The sequence below is a fragment of the Natator depressus genome, chromosome 23 (genome assembly GCF_965152275.1).
Source record: "Natator depressus isolate rNatDep1 chromosome 23, rNatDep2.hap1, whole genome shotgun sequence".
Lineage (NCBI taxonomy): Eukaryota > Metazoa > Chordata > Testudines > Cheloniidae > Natator > Natator depressus.
In genome coordinates this window covers 11,656,170-11,678,796 of record NC_134256.1, presented here as the reverse complement: position 1 = coordinate 11,678,796, position 22,627 = coordinate 11,656,170, and the positions used below count along the sequence as shown (strand labels likewise).

The window sequence follows — 22,627 nt, the reverse complement described above, 5'->3', positions numbered from 1 at the left end:
CCAAAACTCCCGGAAGGACATCACAAAGCTCTCGTCCTCCAGCAGGCTGTTATTAAAGTGCCAGTAGGCCGGCCCCGGTCCCTCCGCACGGAGGGAGACCGTGACGGTAACTAAATGATGGTCGGAAAAAGGGGCCGGCCGCACGGTGGAGGAGTGGGCCTGTGAAAGATGGAAACGGGATAGGTAAATACGGTCTAACCGAGAGCGGTGTGACCGATGGGCCTCCACCCGGACAAAGGTAAACGTGGAAGTGTCATCTGGGTGATGGTCACGCCAGACGTCCACTAGGGAGTGATAATCGACTATGTCTCGGAGAATGGTCGCGGCGGCCGGGCTCGGCTCGGCCCCCGAGCGGTCCCGCTCCTCGAGGGTAGTGTTAAAGTCCCCTCCCAGGATCAGGCACTCGTGCGAGTCTAGGGTGCCGAGAAAATCGGACACCTGCTGGTAGAATTGTGGCCGCTGTGAACTCACTTGCGGGGCATAGATATTAACAAAATTGACCACGAGCCCCTCCAGACGAACTCGGAGGTGCAACAAGTGGCCCGGTACGACCTCAGTGACCCCTAGCACCTCGGGCCGCAGGGCGGGGGAGAACAGGGTCGCCACTCCAGCTTGCCAGGTCGTGCAATGGCTGAAGTATACCCCGTCCCCCCACTCCAGCCGCCACCTATCCTCGGCGGTTGGGTCCGTGTGGGTCTCCTGCAGGAAAACCACAGAGTACCCCCCCTCCCGAAGGTAGGAGAGCACCTGGGACCTGCGGAGAGCCATCCTACAGCCCCTGGTATTCAGGGTTACAATAATGAGAGGTGTCATGCGGAGGGCCGGGGGGGTGGGGAGTTCTCATTGGTGGGGGTGCTCATGGCCCCCGGCGGGTCGCGTAGCAACCCGTGTCCCATCCCATAAGTAAGTAGCTCCTTCCGGAAGCCGCGGGCCCGCTCGTAGGCCGCAGCACCGCGCCTCCCTTGCCCTCTGCCCTCCTTCATAAGGGCCCTTGCGGCCTGAACAAGTTGATCGAAGTCCCCCCATCGCTGGAGAGCCAGCTGTGCCCTATTGCGGGCACCACGGGTGTGCTCTAAGAACTGCCGTAGTGCATGCCGCAGCTCATGGGGGGATGGGGTTACGGTTTCCGGGGTACTCCCCGATGGGGTTCTTAATACAGCCTCGAGGTCCGCTAAGGCGGGTAGGCAGGGTGCGGACCGCCGACGGGGCGTCTGACAGGCTGGGGTTATTAAATCCATCTCGTGCCTCGGAGTGGAAGGGGATGGCAGGGGGAAAAGCGCAACTCCTAATGAGTCGCAACTAGAAAACGTAAAGACTGCTCCCTGGGGGGGGTCTGCAAAAGGCGGAAAAGAAATAACCCCAGGGGCGGCAGTGGCCTTGCAGGAGGAGGGAAATTGAACCGGGACAGGGGTGGGGACAGGGGCAGAGGTAAGGCCCTGGGCTTCAGGAGGCGAGCAGCAAAAAGAAGATGCCTCCTGAGCAGGGTCGGGGGTTGAGGGGCAAGGGAGGGGGCTCCGAGCAATGCTAGATGCTGGCTTCGGGGTGGTCGTGGCAGCCATGGCATCAGGTGATAAAGCACTTTCCGTGGGGTGCTCACCCGGAAAGGCAGTCAGGGGGAGAGAACATGGGGAAAGGGGGCCTGGGGTGAGATTGCCTAAAACGAGGCTGGCCGGCAGTAAATCATCCCCTCCCTGGGTGACCGGGGTCAAATCTAGGGCCTCAATCTCTGCATACACAGAGGAGAGGCCGACTCCTACTACCCTGGGGGCCTCTCCGCTAGGGCCCGCCTCAACGGTCACGTCGGGGTTCGTAGGGAGTTCAGGTGGTATCCGGTTAGAAGGGGCTTCCTCCGGGGCTTCGGAGGGGAGGGTCCCTCGCGGAGGGGGGATTCCTCCCTCCAATGCCAGTCTATCTTCACCTCCCAACACCAGCGAATGGATCTCACTCATGGCCGAGGCGGGAGGCTCAAGGTCAGTACCTCCCTTCCTGGTCTTCCGGGGGGCTTCCGCGTCAGATGGATGCAGCGGGGCTCGAGCCCTCCGCTTGCCTCGCTTCCCCTGGACTACAGTCCAGCCCTCCATAGCATCATCTGGGGGTTGAGTAGCAGGGGGCGGAGCGGGGCGCGGAGGCAAAGGTTCAGGGGTTCGGGAGGATAGCGGTGAGGCAGCAGGAGGGGCGGGGGGTTCTCCTTGGGGCGAGCCCTCTCCTGCACCTGGTAATAGCTGTGCCACACTCTCCTCCAGAGGCTCTGCCGAGGTGGTTACAGCAAGAGCGGGACTCCCGTGGTCGCCCGGGCGTTGTTGGAAAGATACCTCTTGGGCCCGGACGGGGGCAGCGTTGGATCGGGTGGGAGGAGGGGTGGTTTCAGGTGCCGGGTGGCCAGGGGTGTCGGCAACGACAGGGCCGATATCCTGCCGGGTCTCGGGGGTCTCAGGTGCCCCTCTCCCCCGGGCCAAAGGGCAGTCCCTACGGACATGCCCCGCCGAGCGGCAGAGGTAGCACCGGGCCTCTCCGGTGGAATAAAAGACCCTATAGCGGGCTCCCTGGTAGGGAACTAGGAAGGACCCCTCAAGCGCCTCTCCGTCACGCACCCCCGCCGGCAGTGAAATCTGCACTTGCCGGCGGAACGAGAGGACGTGACGGAGGGCGGGGTCCTTGCAGCCTAACGGGAGAGGGCTAATAGCAGAAACAAGTTTTCCCAGGGCAGAAAGAGCGGGTAACAGGGCAACATTAGGTAAAAAGGGAGGAACGGAGGTGAGGACGAGGCGAACGCCCAGATCTTCTAGCGGTTCTAGGGGGATAAACACCCCTCCTACCACTAGGCCCTTCTCCACCGCCTCCTGGGCGGCAGTCTCCGAAGCCAGAAAGAAAACGACCTTCCCATACATCTTGGAGGCCGCCACAATGGCCATGGGTCCTACCACCTTCGCCAACGCCTGCACGTATGCTTCCACGTGGGGCGAGGCGGGCACCAGGAGGCAACGGACACCGTGCTTCCTGGTCAGGGCGGGAAGAGGGCCCCGGGCGCTAGTGATGGTAGCGGAGGTAGTGGGTGGGCGAAATGAGGAGGCGGCAGGCGAGGGGGAGCCTGCCGCCGCCCGGGCATACGTCCTGGGGGCCGGGGGAGGGACGGTCGCAGAGCTGGTGGAGGGAACAGCTGGGAGGGGTGCCACGATCGATGATGAGGCCACAGTGGTGGGGGCGGCCTCTGCCATGGAGGGCCCAGCGGCTTTAGCGGGGCCCTTTCCTTTCGGCCCGCCCCGACCCTTCCGTCGAACTGGGGGGGGGTTCCTAGAATCTAATGGGGCAAAAACCAAAGCAGCAGTAGTAATTGCCCCGGTGCCTCCCACTGCCGAGGCCCCAGCGGGGGCGGGGGCAGGGGTTCTAACAATGGAGGCGGTGGGAAAATCTTGAGGGGTGGGCAGGGGGGTAGATGGGGAAGGGACAACCAATTTCGTTGGAGGGGCCTTGCGTCTCTCCATCTCTGCCATTGTAAGCAGGGAGAGACAGGGAGACACCGGAAGAAGGGGGGGGGGCAAAAATCGGGGTCCGGTAGTAGGGGTAAACTATGGGATAAACAATCCGGGGGGTGGGGGTTGGAGGGAGGACGACCCACCACAATTGTCCAAAGAGTCTCGTTTGGTTGGTTGTTATGTCCGGTCCGAAAGGCAAAGTCCAAAGCAAACAGCTGGATCCGAAGGCAGATGGCAGATCGCCAGCAGGGACGAGGCAGCGGGGGCCGTGATAGTCGTAGTAGTGGTGGGGGGGTTGGGGGCACCGGTGGATCTGGGGGTAGCTCCCTGCTACACCCCTGTGCCGCCACAGACGCAGCTGGAACGCAGTCAACTCCCCCCCCCCGAGGGTATAATTCAAAGGAAATCCCTCAGTCTTACGGCTTCTCTCCACGATGATTTATAACTGCTCGGGCGAGTTCTCCGGCCTCTGGCATCTGTTGCAGCTGTTGGCTCTGTCCCAAGGCTCTCGGCAGCTAGGAATGTTGTAGTGATAAGAAAAAAGTCCAGGCAAAAAACAAAACGGCTGGGTCTGGGGGCGTCCACTCCCCTCTCTGGACAGCGGGTCGGCAGTCCTCCCCCCCTCCTCCGGGGGTTTCAATTAAGCAAAAAGCAAAATCCAAAAGCAGGCATCCGGGGGGGGTGCTGGCGACCGGCCAGCACACTGACGCAGCTCAGAAAAGCGGGAGAAAACGAAACCAAAAAAACAAAGCGTCCGGCCCAAACGCGGGGGGGGGAAACTAAGCGAAAGAAAAAGTGTGAAAAATCTGGGCCAGGGGGCTTCAGGAAAGAAAGGAAAGCAGATAGCTCAGGAGCGAACGAAGAAACGATTCCGTCTCCTAACAGGGAAGGTTCCAGAACAATCAGGAAACTTCTGGAGACAATTAAGACAGGCTGATTAGAACACCTGCAGCCAATCAAGAAGCTGCTAGAATCAATTAAGGCAGGCTAATCAGGGCACCTGGGTTTTAAAAAGGAGCTCACTTCAGTTTGTGGTGTGCGTGTGAGGAGCTGGGAGCAAGAGGCACTAGGACCTGAGAGTGAGAACGCATACTGTTGGAGGACTGAGGAGTACAAGCATCATCAGACACCAGGAGGAAGGTCCTATGGTGAGGATAAAGAAGGTGTTGGGAGGAGGCCATGGGGAAGTAGCCCAGGGAGTTGTAGCTGTCGCACAGCTATTCCAGGAGGCACTCTAGACAGCTGAATTCCACAGGGCCCTGGGCTGGAACCTGGAGTAGAGGGAGGTTTGGGGGGAACCCGGGCCTGCCCAACTCCTGGTCAGACACAGGAGGAGTTGATCTGGACTGTGGGTTCATGAATACGCCCCATCTGAGGGCCGCTGTGAAGCTCCAAGGCGAGTAAATCCGCCAATAAGCGCAAGACCCACCAAGGTAGAGGAGGAACTTTGTCACACTATGTATATGAACTTGCTGAAAACCAATGCTGTAACTGTCACACAGATGTAATTCAATGACTGAGAACTTAAAAACTGGATAGAAACAGATCATGATCCCAGTGATGATTGAACCTCGTGATATTCTGAACAAAAAAGAGCTCTCTTAACCATACATGTAGCTGTTTCTGTCACATCACACTGACTCAACAGATATTCTAGGCTTCAAAGTGATACACAGGCAGAGCAACAATTATGGAATCTTATATAGGTAAAAAAAAATAGACAGTATTCTTCTAAAAACAAAACAAACAAACAAACAACAAAACCTCAAGACATTCCTTCCCTTGCCCAGTGTTTGACCCCTTATGGTCTTTCAGAAACCCTACTGGTTTTAGCTTCCCTAACTTCTAGAGTATTTAGCTTTCCTAAGCAAGTAATAAAACAAACCCACTCTTGTGGTACATGTAGGAATCAATAGAAACATACCCTTGGCTGGATCAGCTGTCTCTGCTAAGACAAAAAACAATATTATATATATTTTTAAATCCACATTGTTTTTCTCCAAAAGGTAATTGCACTTTCCTGTCACTTACATTTTCATTTAATTGACTCTTAAACATCATAGTAAAACTTTATAGAAAACTTTTGAATTATGTAATTATATTACTAATTATTCAAATCTTTGAGAGAAATAGTTATGGTAGGAGAGTGAGGATTCCGTTATAATTAGTATTAGAGTTGTGACAGAACCCAAACAGGTGGTGTTTGAAATCTGAACCCTGAGATGGATCCATATATTGAAAATGGTCTCGTCATGATAATAAGATGGACAAAGATTGTGGATCCAAGCTCAAACAAACTACAGCATATACATTCTTTTAAAAAAAATGCCTTTCAACCAGAAATTTGAGATACTTAGAAGCCTCAGAAATACTTGACATGTTTTCTAAGCTCCATGAACCAGATACTTTTGGTGGAAGAAGATTACAAACTCTGCAGACCTAGCAAATGTAGTCTTTAAGCATTTTAAACTAAAGAGGTAAAGACAGTCACTGAGTATTATTATTGTTTATTTGTATAACACTAACATCTAGAACAATGCAATCAATGCCCTGCTGTGCAAGACACTCTCCATACACATAGTAAGAGGAGCTGCCCCTAGAGCTCCCAATCTCCATAAACAAGGTAGACACAGGGTGGGAAAATGAAAGGACTATTACTCTCATTTCATAGGGAACTCAACTTCTCACAGGGTTGTGAATAATTTGAACAACTGTATTGTCAAGCTTGAACTGAACAAAAGTATTGTCAACGTTAGGCCTCAAACTTCCGGAAACTCTAAAAAGCAAGCTTTGCAAAAGGAAGCTAAGATTTGTGGTCAAAACGTGCTGACTCCTATGTGGTAAAATAATCTATGAAACAATTGGCTACAATGAGATAAGTAACCATAAATTATACAGTCAAATCAACAACACTAACTACACTGAAAATTTGGCCTACCCTAATTGGTTGGTCTGTTTTAAAACATGGCCAACAGATCAGATAAAAAGTACAAGGCACGGGACTGTGTGTGTGTTTCGGTCATAAGGGAAACCTCACCCACACCTCCTGAACCGAAAGGACGTGCACTTCTCGACTGTCTGTACCTGACCAGTGCAGAAAACGGCCGACTGAAGGGTAACGTATTTTCGGACAAATGCAGGGTAAGTTTATGGAGTAAAGAAGTCTGGTTGCATGCAGTATAAGTTTATGGAGTAAAGAAGTCTGGTTGCTTGAGCTGAATTGATCTCAAGTCTGTATTGATTCTATAGTGTTAAGAATAGTAGTAAGTAGCTGATGAATAATAACTTTACATGTACTTGTGCTTGTCTTCAGTATAACTTGCCATTTATATTAATCCTTATTCAGTGTTGGTCTTTATTCTTGCTTTTCTTATTTTGTCTGTGTTGCCTTTATAGTCAAAAGTCATTAAAAACTTTTTTTGAGGAATAATCAGTAGTTTTAATTTTTCTTATACGGGCACTACTCTACCTCATTACATCTGTGTTGGGTGGTGGGAAGTAGCAATCACCCAGGGCCCAATTAGGGTCCTGACGCATGCCTCCTTCTTTCTTTATCTCCGCAAGGGTCCGGCCCAAAAAATGACTCCTCTCTTTTCAAAGAAAGAATTTGGTAAGATATCATATACATGGTAACAAAGTGCTGTAAGAAATGGTTTTCTGCTTTTCCTTAATTGTTGTTCTTTGGGATGTGTTGCACATGTCATAGAATCATAGAACCAGAGGGGTAAAAAGGACTGCAAGGGTCATCTACTCTAACCCCCTGCAAAGATGCAGAATGTGTTGTGTCTAAACCATCCGAGACAGATGGCTACCCAGCTTCTTTTTGAAAACCTCCAATGAAGGAGCTTCCACAACCTCTCTAGGCAGCCTGTTCCATTGTCCTACTGTTCTTATAACAAGCCATCACATTTAAGAGCAAAGACTCAAAAAGAGTAGACCTGTTCGATCATAAATTTTATTCCTTATGGGGCCTGCAACTCAGGATTGCAATCCAGTAGGCACTCCTGAGTCAATATGGCTACACAAGCTGGGGAACATTGCTAAATTCTAGGACAAATTATTCAAGGATTGCAAACAATCGCTTCTTTATGCCTTCCCTACAATTCCTTTGCTCCCCAGAGTCTTATCCAAAATAAAAAAGGACCATGCTTGTCTCATCCTTATAGCACTGGCGTGGTCCCTTCAGTACTGGTACTCAACTCTGCTGATTCTGTTGACAGAGCATTCTCTATCCCTCCCATTGAATTCAAATCCGATACTGAAACAAAATAAATTGTCCCAAAGGACAAAAAAAGAAAAAAAAAAGAAAAACAGAAATCTAACACTAAGTTACATAAGAAACTATCTAACAACAAACAATAATTAACCACAATTATTTACAATGAATTATTTACAATAAACAAGTTTGAAATCGCTCCATGAACCATCACTGGCAATAAGGAACTGAGGGGGTCCAGGGTGGCTCTGGCTTCTTATACCCGCACACAGTAGCACATATTGATAGAGGGTGCTCAAGCCACCCTGACAGGTACCACTGAGGGAAAAAATCTCCAACATCTGTGCACGAGGCACGCACATACCTACAGTAGAATCAACATGGGAAATCACTCAAAGAAGAATCCACCTTTTTTAAATTAATAGATTTATAGACTCTAAAGCTAGAAGAGACCTGTATAACAACAAAGGCCATATAACTTCCCAGAAATAATTCCTAGAGGAGATAATTTAGGAAAAAAAACCATCCAATCTTCATTTAAAAATTGTCAGTGATGGAGAATCTCTCATGACCCTTGCTAAATTGTTGCAATGGTCCATTAGCCTCACTGTAAAAATGTCTTATTTCCAGCCTGAATTTGCCTATCTTCAACTTCCAGCCATTGGATCATGTTACACTTTTCTCTGCTAGATTGAAGATCCCATTATTAAAAATTTATTTTCCATGTAGCTACTTATAGAAAATCAAGTCACCCCTTAATCTTTCCTTTGTTAAGCCAAATAGACTGATCTCCTTGTGTCTATCACTATTTCATTTTTTTGTGGTTCTTGCTAAGTCCCTAGTCCTGTAAATAAATGCACATGTGCAGATGTTTGACTGACTGGATCCTCACTGATGTCAGTGAGGATTTGTGTAGACAAAAGTGTCCACCTTCACAGACCCACTTGCAAGATTGGGGTATACGATTGTAGAAGTGTAAGATCATACTGAATGTATTAGAATAAGTTTTAGGCATTTTTTTGTACTCCTGTAATGTCAGCCACTACCCCAAAATAAGGAGAATTAAGCCCTTCCAATTAAATAGTTTAGTCATAATTTACTCATCTAGAGTTTAAATTAATCAATATTATTATTATTATTGATATTAATATTACAATTTAGCTATCTAAATAACAGCAATTAGGTCTAATTCTTCTCTCATTTACTCCTGTTTTATATTGATGTAACTAGTGAATTCTAAGCAGCCGTACTCTGTGACAGATATCAGGAACACAACTGTAAATTGCGTGCAGGCATGATTTACGGCCTGTATAGATTTCAAGTTGACACCATTTCCTCAGCTGACTTCTGGACAAGTTGGGCCTCTTGATCCCCACACCTGCACACCTTTCCTATGGGCTGCAGGCATTTTAATGGGTGAAACAGTCAAAGTAAGATGATGATTTTTACTAGAACCTAAATTTCCATGCCTTGTAATGGAATTTTCAACTATATTCTACTATTCAGCCACTAATTGGCATGGTGTGCAAAATACCTTATTTAAACTAACCTGAGCCATAGTTGGCAGAGCATGAAAGGATCTTCTGATGAAAACATGTGGTGTGTACCTGTGTCAGAAGGAAGACATGTGGCCAGTCCAAATCTGGCACTGGACATGACATCTGTTAGAAGTTAATTAGTGGCAGAGGAGAACACAACCAGGGGAAAACAGAAAGTTGCAAACAGAAGGAACAAGAAGTAAGGTTGCAGGATCTCATCAACATGCCACTCTACAATGCAACAGAAAACTGAAGTTTTGACAAACCTTCACGATGGACAGACTGGAACAAATATTTACAACATTTTGAATTATAAAACAAGCTTATTAAAGGAACTGAAGAAAAAGAATTCAGCAACCAGATAATATGTGATAGAGACCAACAGTGGAGAGTTCAAAAGAAGCCATCAACATCTACAGTTTGTTCCTTAGAAAGAAAAAATCAACACAGGCATGGTGAAGGTAGAATCTGAAGATGACCCCACAGGAACTCTTTGACACTAATGGACAGCCAGATGACCAAGCTGTTATGCATTCTGCACATATAGTTAGAAAACCAGTATGATTCAGAGACAGTTAACAGACTGATACATAGTGAACTTCAAAAATAGCGAGAAAGAATAAATTCTGTAAATGACAGGAATGTCGAACTTCAAGGGGGAGATGTAATGAAAAGTAACTATATCATACTTTTCAGTGACTAGGTGGAATTGTAAGTAAGTTAACTTATTCAAGCTAACCTCCCCAATACCTGGCAGAGCATTAAAGGATCTTATGATGACCACATCTGGTGTGTACCTTGCTAAAAGGGAAGACCTGAAGGCAGACCATATCTAGTACAGTAGCATGACAGGCCTGTCTGGAACAGTTTTAGTGACTGGGAAGATGATGCAAGACTATGATAGTTGCATGTGCATGATTCCAATACTGAACTGAAATGTTTAGCTGAATAACTTACTCCACAAACTCGGTATATGATTTTCAGAAGCTCATAACTAGCAATAGTCCAAATCAACCTCCTCTTCCAGAGCAAAATTGAACAAAACTGATCAGTGAGGCGCAGCTGCTATACAAAATTGAAAACCTTAGAAAAGTTGACCTGAGGGCAATTAAGAACATTTAGAAAAAAGTACGTACACAGGTGAATTGTCAAAGTCTTCTCAGTCAAAAGAATGAGAGAGAAAAGGAAAAAAAAAATAGCAAATGAACCTGCTTTGGTCAGAGAAAAAGGCTGAGCATTTGGAGCCCCAAAGGTGGCTCTTTCTATGATTCTATGTTTCACAAAGTTATCAGCATTTGAAAATAGAACCATTTCCCATCGTTCTGTATATTGGACTCTCCTGTGCTGGCTGTGATCTGAAATAGGAGTACTATGTAGTGATCTACTTCATTAACTGAAAAGTCATTCTTCTTACCTATTTGAGTTCTCAGTTCACCAGGTTCTGAAAGACAGACATGAAAATGGTTAGAAAAGATTAATTCAAGGGCAAGTTTTCTGGTTCCTCAAGGACCTTCCTGCTCGGGCCTTTCTAAGAGCTCAATCCAATTCCCAATGAAGTCAATGGAAGCAGTAGCAGCCATTACCCAATAACCTCAATTTTTCAAAAGTCACTGCAGTATCATAGAACACATAGAGAGCTACCTCCCACTCTGGAGATTCCCAACATAAACTGGAATTTTCCCAGCTCCTTTAGTATTACTGACATGTGGATGTTGTTCTGTACTAGACCATGTTAATCCCATGTATTAGTGATGCTGACAAATCTGTTTTGAGTGTGTGTGTATCTGTGTGTGTTTGTGTCTGTGAATACTAAGCCCTTTTCTACAATTACCAGCAAAATAACATAAGATGCTTTGAAAACTAGTAAGTCAGAAACATTTCTAATTCAACTGGGATTGACATTAAAAAAAAACATACACAAAAAACCACATGTATTTAAAGTTTCCTCTTCAGTCACAGCTCTCTACAATTAGGGCCTGAAATAACCAAGTACTCTTTCCTCTCTTTTCTGTCAATATTGTTGAGTGAGAGTGAACAGTAAAGAGAAAACATTTGTCAATCATTAACGGAATGTGGATTTTTTTCAGTGTTACACAAGGGCATATATGTGTATGTGCAGACACCCTCCCACACCCACCCATATTGTTAAATCATGTTCCCATGGTTTTACATGGCAACTTCTTCTTAACTTCAGTGGAAGCAGGATGATAGCCAATCTCTACTAATTGAAAGAATCTCCATAATTCTCATTCTTCAGCTGAAAAATATAAACCTGTTCCTCTGATTTAGCTTTCCTGCTATAACAGAACAGCAAAACCAAATCAAACATTAAGAGTAAGAATGTTCCAACATTGGTGTTAGAAAAAAGAGGGAGAAAAAGGAGATTTTATTGTGGTGACTTTTTAAAACTGTAAGATAACCAGAACCCCAGTGGTGAGCACTGCGTAAGTGTCAAGAGGGAGAGAGCGACTAGATTAAACAAATAAAGAAATTAGCTGCTAATTAATAGTAAAAGTACACAATTATAAGAGCCTGCTTGATTTATGAGGTATCATTCAGCAATCACAAGGACTTTACTGGGAGTTCTGAGCATGCAGTGATTCCAGACTCTGAGTCATAAACTGCTCAGTAACTTCCTGGTTAGATGAAGGAAATAGGTGAGGTGAAATCCTGGTTCCACTGAAATAAATGGCAACACTCACAATATTACCCTAGATTTGAGGGATGTGTGTACCCTAGAATGTGATCGAGCCAATTGCAAACATATTATGTGCATTCAGCCACCATGTATTAATAAAATAGAACCCCACATAGGTAAGGGATAATTGGAAAACAGGCTTTCAGAAGCAAGGTCAAAACTAGTTGGCAGTTTTTGCTAATAAGAATGGGAGGAGGGGGAGAAAAGGAAACAAGTGAGACTGAAAACCTTGGTGGTTGGAAGCCCTTGAGTCTGGGCTCCTCTGATAGTAGAAGTTTATTGGAAGTTAGGAAAAGTGATGATCCAGTAGGGGTCATTATGATCTATGTATTTTGTAGAAATTAGCTATAAATTATCTAGATAATAGAGTGTAGTTTGGAGCAGTCCTCTGAAGCCATCTTAAGAGAGATTTTTTCTGACACCTTTTCTCCGCACACAAATGTCTGAAACAGACACACCAGCATTTGAGAGGAGTGTGTGAGAGGGGAGGGCTCCTGCCTCATACTGAGAACAAGGGGCGATCAGAGGGTTATCTCAATTGCCTATATACAAATGCACAAAGCCTGGGAAACAAGCAGGGAGAACTGGAGGTCCTGGCAAAGTCAGGGAATTATGATGTGACTGGAAAAACAGAGACTTGGTGAGATAACTCACATGACTGGAGTACTGTCATGGATGGGTATAAACTGTTCAGGAAGGACAGGGAGGCCAGAAAAGGTGGGGGAGTTGCACTGTATGTAAGGGAGCAGTATGACTGCTCAGAGCTCAAGTATGAAACTGCAGAAAAACCTGAGAGTCTCTGGATTAAGTTTAGAAGCCTGAGCAACAAGGGTGATGTCGTGGTGGGAGTCTGCTATAGACCACCGGACCAGGGGGATGAGGTGGATGAGGCTTTCTTCCGGCAAGTTGCAGAACTACTAGATCGCACGCCCTGGTTCTCATGGGAGACTTCAATCATCCTGATATCTGCTGGGAGAGCAATACAGCGGTGCACAGGCAATCCAGGAAATTTTTGGAAACTATAGGGGACAATTTCCTGGTGCAAGTGCTGGAGGAACCAACTAGGGGCAGAGCTCTTCTTGACCTGCTGCTCACAAACCGGGAAGAATTAGTAGGGGAAGCAAAAGTGGATGGGAACCTGGGAGGCAGTGACCAGATGGTTGAGTTCAGGATCCTGACACAAGGAAGAAAGGAAAGGAGCAGAATACGGACCCTGGACTTCAGAAAAGCAGACTTTGACTCCCTCAGGGAACTGATGGGCAAGATCCCCTGGGAGAATAACATGAGGGGGAAAGGAGTCCGGGAGAGCTGGCTGTATTTTAAAGAATCCTTATTGAGGTTACAGGGACAAACCATACTGATGTGTAGAAAGAATAGTAAATATGGCAGGCGACCACCTTGGCTTAACAGTGAAATCCTTGCTGATCTTAAACACAAAAAAGAGGCTTACAAGAAGTGGAAGATTGGACAAATGACCAGGGATGAGTATATAAATATTGCTTGGGCATGTAGGAATGGAATCAGGAAGGCTAAATCACACCTGGAGTTGCAGCTAGCGAGGGATGTTAAAAGTAACAAGAAAGGTTTCTTCAAGTATGTTGGCAATAAGAAGAAAACCAAGGAAAGTGTTGGCCCCTTACTGAATGAGGGAGGCAACCTAGTGACAGAGGATGTGGAAAAAGCTAACGTACTCAATCCTTGTTTTGCCTCTGTCTTCACGAACAAGGTCAGCTCCCAGACTACTGCACTGGGCAGCACAGCATGGGGAGGAGGTGGCCAGCCCTCGGTGAAGGAAGAAGTGGTTCGGGACTATTTAGAAAAACTGAACGAGCACAAGTCCATGGGGCCGGATGCATTGCATCCGAGAGTGCTAAAGGAGTTGGCGGATGTGATTGCAGAGCCATTGGCCATTATCTTTGAAAACTCATGGCGATCGGGGGAAGTCCCGGAAGATTGGAAAAAGGCTAATGTAGTGCCCATCTTTAAAAAAGGGAAGAAGGATGATCCTGGGAACTACAGGCCAGTCAGCCTCACCTCAGTCCCCGGAAAAATCACGGAGCAGGTCCTCAAGGAATCAATTCTGAAGCACTTAGAGGAGAGGAAAGTGATCAGGAACAGTCAGCATGGATTCACCAAGGGCAAGTCATGCCTGACTAATCTAATTGCCTTCTATGATGAGATAACTGGTTCCGTGGATGAACAGAAAGCAGTGGACGTGTTATTCCTCAACTTTAGCAAAGCTTTTGACACGGTCTCCAACAGTATTCTTGTCAGCAAGTTAAGAAGTATGGGCTGGATGGATGCACCACAAGGTGGGTAGAAAGTTGGCTAGATTGTCGGGCTCAACGGGTAGTGATCAATGGCTCCATGTCTAGTTGGCAGCTGGTATCTAGCGGAGTGCCCCAAGGGTTGGTCCTGGGGCCGGTTTTGTTCAATATCTTCATTAATGATCTGGAGGATGGTGTGGATTGCACCCTCAGCAAGTTTGCGGATGACACTAAACTGGGAGGAGTGGTAGATACACTGGAGGGTAGGGATAGGATACAGAGGGACCTAGACAAATTAGAGGATTGGGCCAAAAGAAATCTGATGAGGTTCAACAAGGACAAGTGCAGAGTCCTGCACTTAGGACGGAAGAATCCCATGCACCGCTACAGACTAGGGACCGAATGGCTAGGCAGCAGTTCTGCAGAGAAGGACCTAGGGGTGACAGTGGACAAGAAGCTGGATATGAATCAACAGTGTGCCCTTGTTGCCAAGAAGGCCAATGACATTTTGGGGTGTATAAGTAGGGGCATTGTCAGCAGATCGAGGGACGAGATCGTTCCCTTCTATTCGACATTGGTGAGGCCTCATCTGGAGTACTGTGTCCAGTTTTGGTCCCCACACTACAAGAAGGATGTGGATAAATTGGAGAGAGTCCAGCGAAGGGCAGCAAAAATGATTAGGGGACTGGATAGCTGCTTTTAACTACCTGAAAGGTGGATCCAAAGAGGATGGATCTAGACTATTCTTAGTGATAGCAGATGACAGGACAAGGAGTAATGGTCTCAAGTTGCAATGGGGGAGGTTTAGGTTGGATATTAGGAAAAACTTTTTCACTAGGAGGGTGGTGAAACACTTGAATGCGTTACCTAGGGAGGTGGTGGAATCCCCTTCCTTAGAAGTTTTTAAGGTCAGGCTTGACAAAGCCCTGGCTGGGATGATTTAGTTGGGATTGGTCCTGCTCTGGGCAGGGGGTTGGACTAGATGGACTCCAGAGGTCCCTTCCAACTCTGTTATTCTATGATTCTATGATTTTATGTTTCAAAGTTATTTTCTCATCTAAGCAGCAATGGCTTGCTTGTTTTACTCCATGCTTATTTTCACAATCAGAATGAAAATAATAGCCAGAATTAAAGTCTCCAAGCTTTCTGGTATGCAGCGTTTACAGTTAAAATGAGTCTCATTCTGGTAAAGATCAAAATTCAGGTGAAAACATAAGAGTGCATACCAATTTCTTTCTAGAGTTGCTTGGCAAGAGAAGAACAAAATTTACAGTTCCTACCACTGTTAACATTGTAACAAATGTGGTAATTTCCTCCCTTCTCTTTAGGAAATCTGAAAGTACTATGTTTATGAATCCTGGCAGGGTTTTTATGATCCTGGCAGGCCAGGGTTCTTATGTAATTCCACAAGGAAGGGTAACCACAGCTCTCCAGGAACTAAGAACAGTGGGGGCTCATTAGAGAAATTAACAGTGCAGAGAGGTCCCACCTCCAGGGGAGGCTCCCCATCCTAGTTTGAACTGGATTCTCCAGAGGACAAAGGACAAAGAAAGGATAAGTAGCCTGAGTTATAACTGACTGAGAGCCTTCTCTCTGATCCAGCAAATTGACAGAAGGGCCCAAATCTTTATGGATGGGTTGGAAGCACTGACACCAACCAGAGCCCATGTTTAGTGTTTTAAAACATGTTCATTAAAATGGGCTAGCAAATACATTTCAGAAGACAGCTTTGTATTGAGCATAGACAAGATTTTACACCTTGAAAAATCCATTAGCATTGACCACAACCAGCTACAAAATTTTATCACTCAACCTGTCTGCTGAGTCTTGACATGCAGATTAGAAATCTGATTCCTGGGAGAAGGAGGAAAGGAAAGTTCATACACAGCCCAGAATCTCCCGTAACGTTACAATTTCCAACAGCATGAGAGATACCCCTGGTTCTATCTGTATTCCCTCTTGTATATAAAGGGGATTTCAAACAAATAGGAAATTTCCAAAGGGAAGAAGCAATGATACTGTAACTGCTATAGCTAATGGGCAGGACAATGAGGAGACCTGAGTTCCTACCTCTGCCAAAAATTCCTGAATCTAGAGGGGAGAGTGACCAAAGCTCCCTGTACTTCACTTTCCCCATCTGTACAAGGAGACAATACTGCTCATTGCCTCACAAGGTGGTAGGTTGTTTTATTCATTAATGTTGAGAGAATGCTTTGAGCTCCTCCAGTGGAGGCTGGTTGTGATAGGAGGAAATCCCTCCATGAGAACAGGAAAGAGAATCAGTTCCTGCCCAGAGAAACTGCCAGAGCCTAAAGAGAGGGGTGCCTTGATGGGGCTTCTTAGGAAGCAGAGACAGATTTTTAAGGCATTTAGGAACCTCAAAATGCAGATAGGTGTTTAACTGGATATATTAAAGTGCCTAGGCACCTCACTCCCATTGTAACATCACTGGCAAATTCATTTTCAGATCTTTCTCCATTTCCACTGTAACAATTTGGGTATTAAAAATGAGTCCCTTTTTGCCGCTCCTCATTATCTGCAAAAGAATAACAGCAGTCTAAGATTATGCACATTTGCTTCATATTTCAAAGACAGGGAATCATTATTGGTGTAGTATGAGAAGGGTATCTGAGAAGTTAACAAGATATAAGTAGATCCATGTTTAAAGAAATACAGCATGGGCTAACATCCTGCTATACTGTATGAAAACGGAAAGCACTCTGAAAAGTGTTTTTCAGGCATAGCACTAGTCAAGGTCCCTTGTGCTCTCAACCATTCCAGGATATGCCATATTTTCTACTGGCCTAATCCTATAGCCTCTGCTAACCTCTGCTCAAAAGTGCCCCACCCCTCCAGCTTCTGTCTTGTCCCCCTCTGCTTTAATTCAGCCCTCCACCCCCTGTTTGATCACCACCACCTGGGTCCTGCCTTGTACATCTCTGCTCTCCCCCCATTGCAAATTGGGGGTGGAGCGACAGGCATGACTCACAGGCCTGTCTGCATAAGGTTTTCAAAAGGTTTTTATCTCAAAACAATTGAATTATCCTTTTAAACCTCTGTGCTGGGTGAATGTAAGTACTCAGAATTCAATGGTAAAAAATAGTTACTCACCTTCTCCTAACTGTTGTTCTTCGAGATGTGTTGTTCATGTGCAATGCCAATCAGGTGCGTGCGCTGGAAGATTTTTCCCTTAGGAGCATCCGTCGGGTCGGTCTGGGGGCCCCCTGGAGGCGTGCCTTCACGGTGCTCAATATAGAGCCCTGCCGACCTGCCAACCCCTCAGTTCCTTCTTGCCGGCTACTCCAACAGAGGGGTAGGAGGGTGGGTATTGGAATGGACATGAACAACATATCTCAAAGAACAAGAGTTACAAGAAGGTGAGTAACTGTTTTTTTTTCCTTCGAGTGCTTGTTCATGTCCATTCCAATCAGGTGACTCATAAGCCCAAGTTCAGGAGGTGGGGTCAGAGTTGTCCACTGATTGGAGTACTGCTCATCTGAAGGACGCATAGTCTCTGGCCTGCTGGGTAATCACATAGTGCCCGGTGAAAGTGTGTATGGAGGACCACGTTGCCACTCTGCAGATTTCCTGAGTGGGAACCTGAGCCAGGAATTCTATAGATGAAGCATGCGCCCTGGTGGAGTGTGCAGTGATCGGAGGTGCAGGAACACCTGCCATGTTGTAGTGTCCTGTATTCGTGAGTGCTATCCATGACGAGATGCATTGGGATGACACAGGCTGACCTTTCATCCTGTGCACCACTGCCACAAATAACTGGACCAATTTTGTAAATGGTTTTGTTCTCTTGATGTAGAAGACCAGCGCCCTACGGACATTCAGAGAGTGGAGTCTCTGCTCTCTGCCGCTGGAATGCAGCTTAGGGTAGAATACCAGGAGAAAGATGTCCTGGTTCATGTGAAACTGAGATGCAACCTTTGGGAGGAAAGAAGGATGAGGTCTGAGCTGAATCTTGTCCTTATAGAACATGGTGTAGGGAGGGTCTGATATTAGGTTCCTGAGCTCAGACACCCTCCTCGCCGACGTTATCACTACCAGGAACGCCACCTTGTAAGAGAGGTAGAGCAGGGAGCATGTTGCTTATGTATCAGAGGGGGGCCCCAGGACCCTAGAAAGGACCAAGTTGAGGTCACAAGAAGGGACAGGCTGATGGACCTCTGATGGTTCCAGGCTGATGGACAGGCTGATGTTAGGGTATAGCCTGTCAAGCCCTTTTAGGAATTGACTGACCATGGGGCTAGCAAACACAGAGCAGCCCTGCGTGCCCGGGTGGAAGGCTGAGATGGTGGCTAAGTGCACCCTTATAGAAGACAACGAGAGACCCTCCTGTTTCAGATGGAGGAGGTAGTCCAGAATAAGCGGCATTGAAGCTAGTGTTGGGGGCGAATGGTGCTGCGCCGACCAGATTGAAATTCTCTTCCACTTTGCAAGGTATGTGGCTCTCATAAAGAGTTTTCTACTTCCAAGGAGGACCTGTTTAACCTGGTCTGAACAGGAAAGCTCCAACAGTTTTAACCATGGAGCTTCCATGCCATGAGACGAAGAGACTGGAGGTTTGGGTGCTGGAGATGTCCGTGATCTTGTGTAAGAAGGTCTGGGGAGAGTTGCAAGGCAATTGGGGCTCCCACGGACATGAGTAGGAGGGATGTGTACCACTGCTGACAGGGCCAGGCTGGTGCTATCAGTATGACCTGAGCTCGATCTCTGTGGATCTTGAGGAGCACCTTGTGAACGACCGGTATGAGTGGAAAGGCATATAGGAGAGAACCTCCCCAATGGAGGAGGAATGCATCCATGCTGGAGCCTGGGCTGTGATTCTGGAAGGAGCAGAACTGCTGGCATTTCCTGTTGCATCGCATGGCAAAGAGGTCTATCAGGGGAAAACCCCACCTCTGGAAGATTGAAATTGTGACCTCTGGGTGAAAGGGCCACTCATGGCTGTGGAACGACCTGCTGAGGCGGTCCACCAGCTCGTTCTGTACCTCAGGGAGGTACAACTCCTGCAGGTGTATTGAATGTTCTACACAGAAGTCCCACAGCATCAGGGCTTCCTGGCACAGGGAAGAGGAATGTGCACCCCCGTTTGTTGATATAGAACACTGCTGTTGTATTGTCCATCATGATTGATACACATTGTCCAGTTAGATAAGGACAGAATGTCTGACATGCCAGGCACACCGCTCTCAGCTCTCTGACATTGATGTGGAGACCCAGATCTGCTTGAAACCAGAGGTCTTGAGTCCTGCAGTGTCCCAGATGAGCTCCCCAGCCCAAGTCTGACATGTCCATCACCAGTGACAGAGACCGCTGTGGGGCGGCAAAGGGAATCCCTGAGCACACCTCCTGAACGTTGATCTGCCACAGGAGGGAGTCGAGGACTGGGTGAGGCAGGGTCACGATCCTGTCCAAGCTGTCCTGGGCTGGGCGATACACTGACACAAGCCATGACTGAAGCGGTCGAAGCCCGAGTCTGGCATGCTGCACCACGTAGGTACAGGCAGCCATGTGTCCATGAGAAGTTTCAGGCAGTTCCTCACTGTAGTGGTGGGAAACTGTCTGAGGCCTCGAATTATATCGTTCAGGGCCTGAAACCTTGCCTCCGGCAGGTATGGCCTAGCTTGGATCGAGTCCAGTACTGCCCCTAGGAACTCTATCCTTTGGACAGAAGACAGAGTCGATTTTGCTTCAATTAGAAGTAGACCGATGCTGCTGAAGGTGGCTCTGATGAATCTGACCTGAGCTTCCCCTTGGGTCCTGGAGTGGCTTTTGAGGTCGAGGTATGAAAATACCTGTACCAGGTGCCTTTGCAAGAACGCAGCGACAACTGCCATGCACTTGGTGAAGACTCGAGGTGCTGCGGACAGGCCGAATGGGAGGATGGTAAATTGGTAGTGGGTACTGTTGACCACAAACCTGAGGTACTTTCTGTGGGGCTGAATGATTGCGATATGAAAATATGTGTCCTTCAAGTCGAGGGTGGCATACCAGTCTGCTGGATCTAGTGAGGGGATGACGGATGCCTAGGAGACCATGCAGAACCTGAGTTTATTCATGAACTTGTTGAGTTCTCTCAGATCCAGGATAGGCCTGAGGCCACCTTTGGCTTTCAGTATTAGGAAATACCAGGAATAAAAGCCCTCACCCCTGTGTTCCTGAGGAACCTTCTCCACTGCCCCTAGTGATAGGAACAACTGCACCTCCTGGATAAGGAGCTGCTTGTGAGAAGGGTCCCTGAAGAGGGATGGGGAAGAAGGGTGGAAGGGCGGGAGGGCACAGAATTGGATGGAGTATCCCCTCTCTACCGTGCAGAGCACCCAACAGTCTGAAGTGATACGGGACCATGCACGGTAGAAAGGGGAAAGACAGGAGAAAAGGGTAAGGTGGGGTAGATCCAGATTTTGATCTGGTGTGCCGTCCTCAACTACACCTTCAAAAGGCCAGCTTAGGGCCAGAAAGCGGTTTGGGTTGGCCAGAGCCCTGGCCTGAAGATGGGTGTTGTCTGCTCCTGCCACTCCTGTTCCTTCTCCAAGAACCGTCCTGTTGGTTGTCTTGATGGAATCTCAGAGGAGGCTGCGCTCTGAAGTGTCTCCGCAGTGTGGAGAGAGTGTGCAGGCCCAACGACTTGAGGGTGGCTCGTGAGTTTTTCAGGCGGTGTAGCCTCTTGTCTGTCTTTTCAGAAAAAAGAGTTACACCCTCAAATGGGAGGTCCTGAATAGTCTGCTGGGCTTCATAAGGGAGCCCCAAGACTTGGAGGCAGGAGACCCTTCTCATGGCCACCCCAGTAGCCGTGACCCTAGTGGTGGCATTTGCACCGTCCAACACGGCCTGGAGGGAAGCCAGGGAGACTAGCTTCCCCTCCTCTACCAAGGCCAAGAACTCAGCTTGGGAGTCTGAAGGGAGGAGCTCCATAAATTGGGCCATCACCGCTCAGGTGTTTTAAGAGTACCTGCTGATGATAGCCTGCTGGTTCGAGATACGAAGCTGCAGGCACCCTGTAAAATAGACCTTTCTCCCAACAAGGGCTAGTCACTTAGCCTCCCTGTTTTTTGGGGAGGGCCCTTGGAAACCCTGTCTCTCACGCTGGTTAGCAGCATCCACAACAAGAGAGTCAGGTGGTGGGTGGGAATACAAATGTTCATACCCTTTGGAGGGCATGAAATAACACCTCTCATTGCACTTGGCAGTGGGCAGCAATGAATCTGGGGTCTGCCACAGGGTCTTGGTGGTGTCCACAATGGTTTTAATAAGTAGAAAGGCAATACGGGAAGGTCCGGAGGGTGCGAAGATGTCCACCATGGGATCAGCCTCCTCGACTACCTCCTCGAGCTTAATGCCCAGACCCTGAGCAACCCTTCGCAGCAACTGCTGCAGCACCCTGTTGTTCTCAAGTGCTGGGACTATGGCTGTGCCCGCCAATGCCTCTTCTGGCGACGATGAGCAGGAAGCACCTATAAGAAGCGTATGCTCCCTGCCATCCACTCCCAAGTGGTCCCGCATCTGTCAGAGCAGTGTTGGTGCCGACAGAGCACTCGCCGGCCCTGGGGCTGTTGACGCCGAACCCAGAGTTGGCACAGCCATTGGCAACACCGATGGAACCATCAATGGAGTCTGTGCCAACCCCCTTGCCTGTGCCGATAAAGGTGGTGGGCACAGCACTGAAAACATCGCCGGGGTCGTCAGTGCCCGTGCCGTAGTCAGTGTCGAGCTCGGTGCTGGCGCCGAAGTCAGACGAGTCTTCAGTGCCGAGGCTGGTGCTGGCAACGGCGCCTCAGCTGGAGGCATTGGCATGTGAGCAGGCACCAAGGCAAACTGCGCAGTTGATGGCAGGACAAAGGTGGCTGAGGACTCAGAAGACGCAGCAGAGTGGTGCCCTTGAATTCTTCCCTGGCTTTGGTGAAAGACCCAGGGAGTCCAGAATGGCCACTGTGGTGGATTCTGCCACTGTGGTGGTCACGCTTTGGGCTCTCTCCTATCTCTCCCTGACCTTGATCTTCAGCTTCTACTCCTCCTAGATCAGTAGGAGTCAGACCCTGACTCCGAGGTCTCGGAGACTGAAGACTATGGAGGAGCCGAGCTTTGGTGCTTTGAGCATCGAGAGCTTGGGGACTGAGTAGGTTCTCTGTCCAAGTGGGAGAGTGCCGAAGGACATGGAGAGGGGGACTGCTTGGACATCATTGCCAGCTTCCCTCTTGACTGCACCTGGGGGCGAGGTGGGACTGCCAGTGCTGCAAGTTCCTCCCTCCTCAGGGGTGAGAACAGCTCTGTAACATGCAGCAGGTCCCGAGCAGCTTTGAAAGGTTCCAGCATCGAAGGGAGCTGTAGCTGCTGACCCGTACGGACCAGTGACCATGGGAGGCCTGGACTCAATTGTCTCGCCTGGGCAGGAGTCAATGCAACCCCAGTAGGGGATCCGGAGG

The 22,627-nt window shown here is 48.1% G+C and overlaps 1 protein-coding gene across 1 annotated transcript in view; it reads right to left on the bottom strand.

Annotated features, from left to right (window-relative positions):
* Positions 1-3,869: 3,869 nt before the first annotated feature.
* LOC141976806 (uncharacterized) overlaps positions 3,870-22,627 on the bottom strand; it is a 117,920-nt gene continuing 99,162 nt past the window's right edge. Inside the window, exons 15-17 of the mRNA XM_074937970.1 lie at positions 10,642-10,668; positions 5,398-5,421; positions 3,870-3,988 (exon numbers count right to left, since the gene is read on the bottom strand). Of these exons, the coding sequence (XP_074794071.1) occupies positions 3,870-3,988; positions 5,398-5,421; positions 10,642-10,668 (170 nt within the window). The remainder of the gene's footprint in view (positions 3,989-5,397; positions 5,422-10,641; positions 10,669-22,627) is intronic.